Here is a 12,500-nt window from a genome sequence, read left to right on the forward strand (position 1 = left end):
AGACAGAGGAGAGAGAGGGAGAGACAGGAAAGAGGGAGAGAGAGAGACAGAGGGAGAGAGACAGAGAGGGAGAGAGAGAGAGGAATGATGGAGGGAGAGGCATAGGAAAGAGGGAGGGAGAGAGACAGAGGAGAGAGAGGGAGAGACATAGGAAAGAGGGAGGGAGAGAGGCAGAGGGAGGGAGGGAGACAGAAAGGGAGAGAGAGGGAATAAAGGAGGGAGAGGGAGGAAGAGAGGGCGGGAGAGACATAGGAAAGAGGGAGAGAGAGGAAGAGAGAGACAGAAAGAGGGAGGGAGAATCGGGAGAAGGAGACAGACAGAGAGAGAAGGAGGGAAAGAAAAGGACGGGGGAGGGGACCATTCCACCCCCCCCCCCCAGCCCCTCTCTCTCTCTCGCTCTCTCCCCTCCCAGCCCACAAGCGCAGCCGGTGCGCGGCTCAGGCTCGCGCGCTCCCGCTTCCTCCTCCTCCTCCCTCTCCGGCCCCCCCCCGCGCCGAGCCCTTGGCCGTGACGTCATTCCGCGGGCTCTGCCCCTCCCCTCGGCGGCCCCGGGCGGGCGGGCGGGGAGGCGGGCGGGGGCCGCGCGTGGGTCCAGCCTCCTTCCTCCCGGCCGGCTCACGTGAGCGGGCAGAGTAGTAAGCCGGCTGCCTCGGGAGCCGCGCCGGGAAGGGCTGCCGGGCTGCCTCCGCCTCCTCCGCCGCCGCCTCCTCCTCCCGCTGGCTGGCTGGCTGGCTGGCTCCGCCGGGGGACGGGGGTCCGCAACGCTCCGCCGCCGCCGCCGCCAGTCCGGAGCTGGATGGCGTGGGACATGTGCAACCAGGACTCGGGCTGGAGCGAGCTGGAGGTGAGCCCGGGGATCTGGGAGGCTGCCTCGGCTGGGCTGGCCGCTTCTCTCCCTCCCTCGCTCGCTCTTTCTCCTTCTCTCTTTCCATCTCTCCCTCTCTCCCACCCCCTGGGCTCCCCGGGAGAAGGGAGAAAGTGGCCGGGGAAGCCCTTTCCCCCTGGAAGACCCCCGGCGGCTTCCTTGCTCCCGGCGCTCTCCTTCTCGCTCCCTCTTTCATTCCCCCCCTCTCTCTCCTTCTTCTCCTCCGCTCTATCATTCTCTCTCTCTCTCCCTCCCCCCTCTCTCATTCTGCCTCTCCCTCTCATTCTCTCATCCTGTCTTATTCTCTCTCTCTTTCATTCCCCCCTCTCTCTCATTCTGCCTCTCCCTCTCATTCTCTCATCCTGTCTTATTCTCTCTCTCTCTCCCTCTTTCATTCCCCCTCTCTCTCATTCTGCCTCTCCCTCTCTCTGTCGCTCTCACCCTTCCTCATTCTTATTCTCTCTCTCTTTCATTCCCCCCTCTCTCTCATTCTGCCTCTCCCTCTCTCTGTCGCTCTCATTCTCTCACCCTTCCTCATTCTTATTCTCTCTCTCTCTCTCATTCCCCTCTCTCGTTCTCCTTCTTGTTCTCCCCTCTATCATTCTCCCTCTCTCATTCCTTCTCTCTTTCTCCCGTTCTTTCGCTCCCTCTGTCTCCAGATTAGTCTTCGGTTGCTTCAGCATCTTTTTATTTTCAATACCGGCTCGTGGCGGGTTGAAGGGGGGGGGGCGTCGGAATTTCCTGCGCTAGAAAACTCTTTTCAATGGGTGGCGGGTTCCCCTTCCAGCCGCCCCCAGAAGCCCGCTTGGGCTCCCGAGAGGACCGGAGCTCCTCTCAAATAAAGGCTCGGCCACCAATGGGCGAAAGCACCCCTTCCCCGGGGGAGGGGGGAATTGGAGTGTGTGGGGGGGGAGTCCTTGACCTCCTCTTCAACTTGATCCCCTCCGCTGCGCAGATTCAGCCGGCGGGCGGCGGACGATCCGAGCCAGGGGCGCCGATGCTGCTGCGTGGCCAGGGATGGTTGCAAGTTGGACCGGTTAAATGAAGGCGCTCCTTCCTCGGCCGGGGAGATTTTGGGGGCCAGAGATGCTGGTGGGGAAGGGGCTTGAGGGTGGGCTGGGTTCATCCATACGGCCAAAGGCCGCTGGCCCGTCGAGACTCCAGGATGCCGGCCGGAACGCTTTGGTGCTCCTGATATTGCTGGAATTAAAACGAATAATAATAATAATAATAATAATAATAATAATAATAATAATAATAATAATAATAATAATAATAATAATAATAATAATAATAAAGGGCGATACAGCAAAACTGCAGCTGGCTGCGATTCATCATTGGGGTGGGGGGTGGGAAATGGTGAGGGGTGGGGTGGGGGGAAAGAGCCCCTCCTTTCTGGAGTGAAGCAAAGCTCAGCCTTTGCAAGCAAGCATGCAAGCAAAAGAACCCCACGCGCGCCTGGAGAGACACGCAGGATCCGCCGCCCTGACTTGAAGGCGTGTGGGCTGCCTCTGAAGTTCTTCAAACTTGGAGAAACTTTTTGACCCCTGATTCTTCTCCCCCACCCCAAAAAACCTTAAACCGTCGCTCCTTTCCCGGCTCACCTCTTTTCGGTGAAAAGGGGAAGAAGAAGAAGGAGAAGGTGGGGATAACACCCACCAACCGACCACCCGCGGGATTTCGTGAGGATTTTTCTGAAGCGAGTCTGGCAGGTGGCGCCTTGAAAGGTTCTCTGGACAGGAGAAAATCTGTTGTCTGGAGATGCAGAATATATGGAACGATCTTGGGTGGAAGACTTCGTTATTTTCAATCTAGTCATTATTTTCTCCTTCCTCCCTCCCTCCCTTCCCTTCCCTTCCCTTCCCTTCCCTTCCCTTCCCTTCCCTTTCCTTTCCTTCCTCCCCCTTTCCTTTCCTTTCCGTTCCCTTCCCTTCTTTCCTTTCCTTTCCTTCCTTTCTTCCTTCCTTCCCTCCCTTCCTCCTTTCTTCCTTTCTTCTTTCCTTTCCTTTCCTTTCCTTTCCTTTCCTTTCCTTTCCTTTCCTTTCCTTTCCTTCCTTCCTTCCTTCCTTCCTTCCTTCCTTCCTTCCTTCCTTCCTTCCTTCTCTCTTAAATATTTTAAGATGTTTTCACGCCTTTGCCGGATAAGTTCTGTTTGCTTGCGTACGACTATTGCTCATCTCTTGGTTTTGACTTGCAAGTAAGGCGAAGAACCGTCTATGGATAATTCATAGGTCCTGTAGCTATTCTGGCTCCAAGCTCTAAGTGGGTGACTTTTTACGGGGCTCCAAATGTTCTCATTTGTTTCTGAATAGCTGGGAGTAACCAATTGATTATTGTCCTGCTGTTGATTGTGTGGCTCTGCTGTGGCTTCCTCTCCCTCTCTTCTCTCTCCCCCCCCTTCCTTTCCTCCTCTCTTTCCATCATACATTATTCCTAATGCTCCTAGGAGCATATTTGAAGAACCAGTAGCTGTGGAAATGGTGATCATCTATTTTAATCGTCAGCGCTCCTGCAGGAATTCCAGCCTGCTAGCCAGGAAAAAAAATATGTAATGCACGCTCGGTTGTTTGGAAAGGAAAAGGGGGCTGGCTGTGGTCTTTTCGAACGGCAGGTTGTTTAGAACAGTGTGTGTGTGTGTGCAAAAGATACTCTCTATGCAGCTTACTATCTGTTTGCTGCCGCTACTGAACCTTTTCAGTTCTTAAAAGTACTTCTGGCTTCACCCCAGAGTGGTTAAAATAGTCGGCATGGACTAACAGCACAGAAGAAGACTCCGTGGGGGTGTCGGGGGCAGCATGGCTTATATCCCAACGCTTGATCAACCTCCCGCAGGGTTTAAGGATATCCAAGGAGGCTGGAAATATTGCAAAGGAGATTCTGCAAGTGCCGAGTTGGCCTCCTCCCCTCCCTCCCTCTTTTAAACAACCTTGTTAAATACAGATTATTGTTTTCATTAATAAGCGGGGAATTAGCCTGCCTGCCCCTGTCCCTCCCCCACCCTTTCTCTTCCCCAAATCACTATTTTAAAAATTACCTTCGAAGGCACTGGAGCCTCCCTAAAGATGTTGGGAGAAGTATTGTTAACTATGAGGATTCCTTAACATAGAGGCTCCTTTACTGTTGGCTTTTTCACTAAGCCCAGAGAGGTGGAAAGGGGGGGGGGAGAGAGAGGATCGCCCTGGGGGAGGGAAGGGAAGGGGGTCCATCAAAAGACCCAATAACTAGCCTTTGCATTTCAGGGAAGGCTTTCTCTGTCCCCTGAATCCTCATATGGAATTAGGAATATAGTTGGGAAGCTCGGTCCCTATGCTGGGAGCCATGAAGGGGAGGGGAGTGTAGAAAGTGCACCTGTGAGAGAGAGAGAGAGAGGAGAGAGAGAGAGGAGAGAAAGAGAGAGAGGAGAGAAAGAGAGAGAAGCAGAGAGAGAGTGTTGGAAGAAATATCCATCTGGGTTCAGTTCCAAGTGGGGACAAAGACACTGGAAACATGGAGGCTGCTTGGAAAGATGGTTTAATGGTGGTCAGGATCACATGGCTTGAGATCCTGAACAGAAAAGGGCTGAGATCCTGTGTGCTCCCTGGTTTTATGCTTTTTCTGAGCTTTGAACTTTCTGGGGCACAGGAAGAGTACCCTGATTGGCTGTCAAACTCCCAGGTGGTCTAGGGGTCTTAGCTAATGTTGTAGGTTGTCTCTCAAGCTTGCTTGAGCCTTGCCATGTGGTAAGATTCTGTTGCTAGATGGGTAGGGGCTAATCCTATCTTTGTCATGTAGACAATGGACTGGCTCAGGCCTTAATGGCCCATTGACAAAGGTGGGGGGGGGGTTGCTTTGTCTTTAAAACATGTTTCTCCATTTCTCATCCAGGGAAATATATTTTCTAAAATATTTCATTCTTCTAGGAGGCGGGTGGGTGCTAAATTCCTACAAGAGAAAGAAGGAGAGTGAGAGAAGCAGAGAGTGAGAGGGAAGGAGAGAGAGAGGAGAGAAGGAGAGAGAGAGAAGCAGAGAGAAAGAGAAGCAGAGAGAGAGAAAGGAGAGTGAGAGAGAAGCAGAGAGAGTGAGAGGGAAGGAGAGAGAGAGAGAGAGAGAGAGAGTGAATGGCAAATATCTGCAAGTCAAACGAGGACAGTTATGAGACTTAGCATGTTCAACCTGGCATCAGCCAAAGGCCAAAGCTAAACTAATAACAGGAACACTTGCTTCTAATGTGTCTGGAGTCAGAACTGCAAGCCTCTATCCAGAAGGATTAATTTTATTACCATGTCAACATGGACAAGAATGGATGAGATGCTCTCTCTCTTTCTCTCTCCCTCTCTTTCTCTCTCTCTTTCTCTTTCACTTGGGCTACTCTCTCTGGTCTCTCCCTCCCCATTTCCTAACCCTCCCTCATTTACCAATGGTTCCCCCCCCACCCGCCTTGTTGTTACAAACGACACTGCAGTCGGTCAACCTAAATGAAAATCCCCGCGTGGAGTGGTGTCTTATTTTACAAGCACACCATCACGAATGCTACTTACTACATAGTTATTTCTTATTTGGCTTCAAAATGGCCTCTGCAGGCCATTTTTCCGGTGTGTGTGTGTGTACTTATTATGAGATTGCAGAAAAGGAGGAGGAGGAGGAAGAGGAGGAGGAAGAAGAAGAAAAGGAAGAAGAAGGAAAAGAAGGAGACAGAGAAGAAGGAAATGAAAAGGAGGAGAAAGGGAAGGGGAAGGAGAAATAATTTGGCACTGCACACCCACTGGATCTTCAGCTTTTGACTTGCACCAGGCCAACCTGGAGAAGAGCTCTAAGGTGTTTTTTTTTAGTTTTTCCGGACAAATTACAGATTTTCCTGGCAATCAACTATTTTTATATGTGTATCTAGAAAACGATACTTTTCCTATTCGCTCCCCCAAGCCTACCTACTATCATGTTGATGAATCTTTTTTATTCCTTTGAGTGTGATTTATGGAGAATTCATAGGTACCTCAAATAACCCCTGGGTTATTACCACTAACGCTCTGGAAGGATAAGAATAAAGACACTATTATATACCAAAGCCTTAACTTTCCTCCTTTTCTGCTCTGTGATTTGTTTACCTGCTCCGTTCAGTATCCTCTTTGGCCCAAGAATCTTGGCTTCGAAATGGCAGCCTTAATAATTGGTTGAATGTTGAATTGATTTCTCCGTTCAAACACGTATATCGGAATTACAATGGGATATGCAGTCATTCCTCTCCCCCCCCTCCAAGATTATACAGGTAGTCTTCGACTTACAACGGTTCATTTAGTGACGGTTCGAAGTTACAACATTATTGCAAAGAGGGACTTCCAGTCACTTTTCACATTTGCAACCTCTGCGGCGTTTCTTATGGTCTCGTGATCAAAATTGCAGATGCTTGGCAACCAACTCGTATTTATGACGGTTGCCATGGTGGGCCCTTCTTTAGAATAGAATAGAATAGAATAGAATAGAATAGAATAGAATAGAATAGAATAGAATAGAATAGAATTCTTTATTGGCCAAGTGTGATTGGACACACAAGGAATTTGTCTTGGTGCATCTGCTCTCAGTGTACATAAAAGAAAAGATACCTTCATCAAGGCAGAATAGAATAGAATAGAATAGAATAGAATAGAATAGAATAGAATAGAATAGAATAGAATAGAATAGAATAGAATAGAATTCTTTATTGGCCAAGTGTGATTGGACACACGAGGAATTTGTCTTCGTGCATATGCTCTCAATGTACATAAAAGAAAAGATACCTTCATCAAGGCAGAATAGAATAGAATAGAATAGAATTCTTTATTGGCCAAGTGTGATTGGGCACACAAGGAATTTGTCTTGGTGCATAGGCTCTCAGTGTACATAAAAAAAAAGATACCTTTATCAAGGTACAACATTTACAACACAAATGATGGTCATAGGGTACAATTTAACACTTAATGATACAACACTTAATGATAAGCACAGGGTACAAATAAGCAATCAGGAACAATCAATATCAATATAAATCATAAGGATTACCAGCAACAAAGTTACAGTCATACAGACATAAGTGGAAAGAGATGGGTGATGGGAACGATGAGAAGATTAATAGTAGTGCAGATTTAGTAAAGAGTTTGACAGTGTTGAGGGAATTAGTTGTTTAGCAGAGTGATGGCATTTGAGAAGAAACTGTTCTTGTGTCTAGTTGTTCTGGTGTGCAGTGCTCTATAGCGTCGTTCTGAGGGTAGGAGTTGAAAAGTTGAAATTGTAACCTTCAGACGAGGAAAGTCAGTGGAGAAGCCAGATGTGCGTTAGTAGCTGAACAACAGTAGGGCTCCGCTTAACAGTGGCAAGAAAGTCTGTAAAATGGAGCAAAATTCATTTAGCCAATGTTTCACTTAGCAGCAGAAATTGTGGGTTCGGTTGTGGTCGTAGGTTGAGATCTATCTGTATTTTAAATGTTTCTAGAAAGTTTACTCATCTCCAACGTCAGAAAGAAACCTCTGCTTAGGTCATAGGCTGGTAGATTCATGGGTTGGGAGGGCTTTCGGGTCACCTTAGTTGATTTCTTAGCTCAAGAGCCTGGAGGAAGACTAGAACATGAGAAAAAATGGTATCATCTGTGGCCCCTGAAATCTGATCTTCATCCTAACCCAACCGTTTAGGATTATCTGCCATTTCCCACCCACCACCCCCAAAAAACCCCACAGATAAATCTAGCAAATAAAATGACTTTGTTGAAAACTTGAGTTTTCATTATTGCTGTAACACAGGTGGTTCTCGACTTATAGCCGTGTTCATTTAGTGACCATCCAAAGTCACCACGGTGCTGAGAATAGTGACCTGTGACAACATTATTATTATTATTACTATTATTACTACTACTATTATTATTATTATTATCCTGTTTCCCCCAAAATAAGACATCCCCTGATAAGCCCAATCATGCATTTGAGTGCATAGCAATAAGGCCAAGCGCTTATTTCAGGGTTCAAAAAATTAGAAGACAGGGTCTTATTTTCAGGGAAAAACAGTATTATTATTATTATTATTAATAATAATAATAATACAGCCTGTAGCTGTCACTTCTGTAACCTCTCGTGACTTTTATTCATAAACTTTGAATGACCAATAAGCACATCTTCAATATGCTTGAACCATAATAGCAGATTGATGAGAACATTAATAATCTATCTATCATCTATCTATCTATCTATCTATCTATCTATCTATCTATCTATCTATCTATCTATCTATCTATTTATCTATCTATCTATCTATCTTTGGTTATTCGGGTTTTCTCCCGTGTAAAATTGGAAGTGTCTTGGTGACGTTTCGACGAAGTCTCATTCGTCATCTTCAGGCTGGTGTTTTCTGCTTTGTGCTTCTAGGAGCAATATGTGATCGCAGCTGTTTCTTCCTTTTAACTGCTAGTGGGGGGTTGAACTGATTGACAAGCTCTCTGGTTGACAAGTTCCCAACCAATCAGTTCAACCCCCCCACTAGCAGTTAAAAGGAAGAAACAGCTGCGATCACACATTGCTCCTAGAAGCACAAAGCAGAAAACACCAGCCTGAAGATGACGAATGAGACTTCGTCGAAACGTCGCCAAGACACTTCCAATTTTACACAGGAGAAAACCCGAATAACCAAAGACATATATATATATATCTTTGACCATACAGCATACTCTTAGTTATACCCACAGGTAAGAGGTCCTTTTGCCTTCTCTGAGAAATTCAAGATGGGTTTGTTTAAACAATGTTTCTTGCATAAAGCTATTCTTTGCCTGGCATGTGTGAATTTTTGGGTCTGAAATCATGATCAGTCAAGCAGAATAGAGCTGGAAGGGCCCTTGGAGGTCTTCTAGTCCAACCTGCTGCTTAAGCAGGAGACCATGTACCATTTCAGACAAATGGCTGTCCGGTCTGTTCTTAAAAACCTCTCATGATGGGGCACCCACACTTCTGGTGGCAAGTTGTTCCACTGATTAATTGTTCTCACTGTTAGTAAATTTCTCCTTATTTCTAGGTTGCTTCTCTCCTTGTTTAATTTCCACCCATTGCTTCTTGTCTTGTCTTCAGGTGTTTTGGAGAACAGCTTGACTCCCTCTTCTTTGGGGGCAGCCCATAAAATATTGGAAGACTGTTATCTTGTCACCCCTAGTCCTTCTTTTCATCAAACTAGATATAATTGGTATGTTTTAGCCTCCAGTCCCCTAATCATCTTCGTTGCTCTTCTCTACACTCTTTCTAGAGTCTCCATATCTTTTTTTTTACACCGTGGCATCCAAAGCTGGATGCAAATATTCCAGGTATGGCCTTACCTTGGAATGCATGTACAAATTTTTATTTATTTATTTATTTTATTTATTTTGTCACAACAATATATGTAGGCATCATACAAAAAGATTATATAGTATATAAACATATATATGAGTAAATATTAGGAGGTATGAGCATATATATATATAGGAAGAAGAAAAGACAAACAATAGGACAGGAACGGTAGGCACGTTTTTGCGCTTATGCACGCCCCTTATGGTCCTCTTAGGAATGGGGTGAGGTCAATAGTAGAAAGTTTTTGGTTAAAGCTTTTAGGATTATGGGAAGAGACCACAGAGTCAGGTAAAGTATTCCAAACACTGATGATTCTGTTACAGAAGTCATATTTTCTGCAATCTAGATTAAAGCGGTTAACATTAAGTTTAAATCTGTTGGTTGCTCTTGTATTATTGCAATTAAAGCTGAAGTAGTCTTTAACAGGAAGGACATTACAATAGATGATTCTGTGAGTTAAACTTAGGTCTTGTCGAAGGCGATGGAGTTCCAAGTTTTCTAAGCCTAGGATTTCAAGTCTGGTGGGATGAAGAGTGTTGATCCAAGGACCAACACTCAAATGTGTTGAGTTGAAAAACTCAAATGCTATAGATGCCACAAATTCTAATGCATTGTGTAGACCAGGGGTCTCCAACCTTGGCAACTGGCTGAGGAATTCTGGGAGTTGAAGTCCACAAGTCTTAAAGTTGCCGAAGTTGGAGGCCCCTGGTGTAGACCATCTGTGTATCCCCAGTGTCGTGGTTGTTACTATTCATATCTACTTGTGGTTTCTAACTCTCCCAAAGGATGCAGATGCTGACGAAGAAAATATTAAATGCAGAACTGTCTAGAGGCGGTGGGCAGGGTGGATTTGATTGAAATCAAGTCGATTTAAATCATGATTTAAATCACTAGTAAAAGAAAGGCTTGATTTAAATCAACTCAATTTAAATCATAATTTTTAAAGAGCAGCGGCCATCTCTATCCTGCAGCGGCTCCTCCTCTAACCCGCTGTTGACTCACGGACAGTCCCAATATTGTAGAATATACAGCCTCATATGCTGCATAACTAAGCTCCATTTCATGCTGAAGAAACTAAATTAGGAGTGTATCTTAAATAGACAACTATCTTTAGATAGATTTTTACTCCAAAAGCATTTTATTAAAATAAATTTGATAAAAATAAAAAAAAATCCAGTTTACATTTTTTTAAAAAATCTATTTTTTTTAATTTATTTTTTTTTTAAAAAATCATCGATCCACCCTGATGGTGGGAGAAGAATGGGATTCTTGGCTGCTTTTAGTCCTTGATGTCAACCAACTCATCATCTGGGTCGGGTTCCTTAGAAGACTAAACAGAACTGGTCTCTTCCAGTGATTGCTCATATGAGGAAGTGATTCTGCCCTTAAAAGAGGAGCAAGCTGTATTAAAATAAAAGATACAATACCCCAATTAATGATCCCAGTAAGTTTGGCTGGAAGCCAGCTATCTATCAGCAGGTATCTAGTGGCCTTATAAGTAGCGCTGATCTAGATTGGGGGATTCCATAAATGGAAAGTGATGTTTATAATATTGGGTCATTATTTGGCAGGTGCTCCTGTTTTCTCTTGCCATGAATGTATTTCAACACCTGTTTGTTATGACCGAGGTGTGGCTTAGCTGCGGAAGTTTGCTTTAATAATTTTGGATGTGATTGGCAGAAGAAGGGGAAAGTGGGAGCCAGGCTTTGTCCTGGCCACATTTCAGATGCTGCTTCCTTCCGTGCATGGGACAGTTATGACTGGAGATGGACAGCTGCTGCTGAAAAGACCAACCCCAGCATCATCTCTGTTAAAATCTGGTTTGGAGGAAGGAGGGAGGGAGGATGGAACATGGCATAACGTTCTATCTAGTTCTCTACTTCAAAGACTGCGGTGGGTGGATGGATGGATGGATGGATGGAAGGAAGGAAGGATGGATGGATGGATGGTGGGTGGTGGATGAATGGAAAGAAGGAAGGAAGGATGAAAGGATGGATGGGTGGATGGAAGGAAGGAAGGAAGGATGAAAGGATGGATGGATGGTGGGTGGGTGGGTGGTGGATGGATGGGAGGAAGGGAGGGAGGGAGGGAGGGAGGGAGGGAGGGAGGAAGGAAGGAAGGAAGGAAGGATGGATGGTGGGTGGTGGATGGATGGAAAAAAGGAAGGAAGGATGAAAGGATGGATGGATGGATGGTGGGTGGGTGGATGGATGGATGGGTGGATGGATGGAAGGAAGGATGGATGGATGGATGGATGGATGGTGGGTGGTGGATGGATGGAAAGAAGGAAGGAAGGATGAAAGGATGGATGGGTGGATGGAAGGAAGGAAGGAAGGAAGGATGAAAGGATGGATGGATGGTGGGTGGGCGGATGGATGGATGGTGGATGGATGGATGGAAAGAAGGAAGGAAGGATGAAAGGATGGATGGGTGGGTGGATGGATGGATGAAGAAGGAAGGATGGATGGATGGATGGTGGGTGGGTGGATGGATGGAAGGAAGGATGAAAGGATGGATGGATGGATGGATGGAAGGATGAAAGGATGGATGAAAGGATGGATGGATGGATGAAAGGATGGATGGATGGATGGTGGGTGGGTGGATGGATGGATGGTGGATGGATGGATGGAAGGAAGGAAGGATGAAAGGATGGGTGGTGGGTGGGTGGATGGATGGAAGGAAGGATGGAAGGATGGATGGATGGAGATTGGATGGATGGAAGCAACTAAGGAGAGACCTCTTGACAAACAATCAGTGGAAGGACTTGCCTCCAGTATTTGTGAATGCTCCAATACTGAAAGTTTTAAAGAAGAGATTGGACAACCATTTGTCTGAAATGATGCAGGGTTTCCTGCCTGATCAGGTTGGGTGGACTAGAAGACCTCCCAGGTTCCTTCCAACTCAAGTTATTCTGTTGGTAGGGCCGGGGCTGAATATTTTAATTCAGCAAATGGGTGTTATTTTCAGACATGATCGGAGCACATGCAGAGGGCTAAAAGAACCATGAGCAGGTAGAAGACCTACGGCCACAATTGAGCCCCAAATTCCTGTCGCTAAGCCTGACAGTTGTTAAGGGAGTTCCGTCCCATTTTATGATCTTTCTTGCCGCGGTGGTTAAGTTAGGTTCTTAAGTGAATCGGGCTTCTATTATCCAAGGTATCCATTATCATGCTTTGATGATAAAATAGACTATTACATAATATTTTTGCATCCAGCTAGGTTTTTCACAAGCTTCCAGGCGTTGCAGAGCCTGGCACCAGGAGGGTTAGTTTCAAACTGGCTATATAGGTAGTCCTCGACTTACGACCCCAGTTGAGCCCCAA

General features: G+C 45.9%; 1 protein-coding gene across 1 annotated transcript in view; it reads left to right on the forward strand.

Moving 5' to 3' along the window:
* Positions 1–635: 635 nt before the first annotated feature.
* PPARGC1A (PPARG coactivator 1 alpha) overlaps positions 636–12,500 on the forward strand; it is a 174,318-nt gene continuing 162,453 nt past the window's right edge. The window contains exon 1 of the mRNA XM_058193525.1: positions 636–844. Coding sequence (XP_058049508.1) covers positions 797–844 — 48 coding nt within the window. The 5' untranslated portion in view covers positions 636–796. The remainder of the gene's footprint in view (positions 845–12,500) is intronic.

The sequence above is a fragment of the Ahaetulla prasina genome, chromosome 8 (assembly GCF_028640845.1).
Source record: "Ahaetulla prasina isolate Xishuangbanna chromosome 8, ASM2864084v1, whole genome shotgun sequence".
Classification (NCBI taxonomy): Eukaryota; Metazoa; Chordata; class Lepidosauria; order Squamata; family Colubridae; genus Ahaetulla; species Ahaetulla prasina.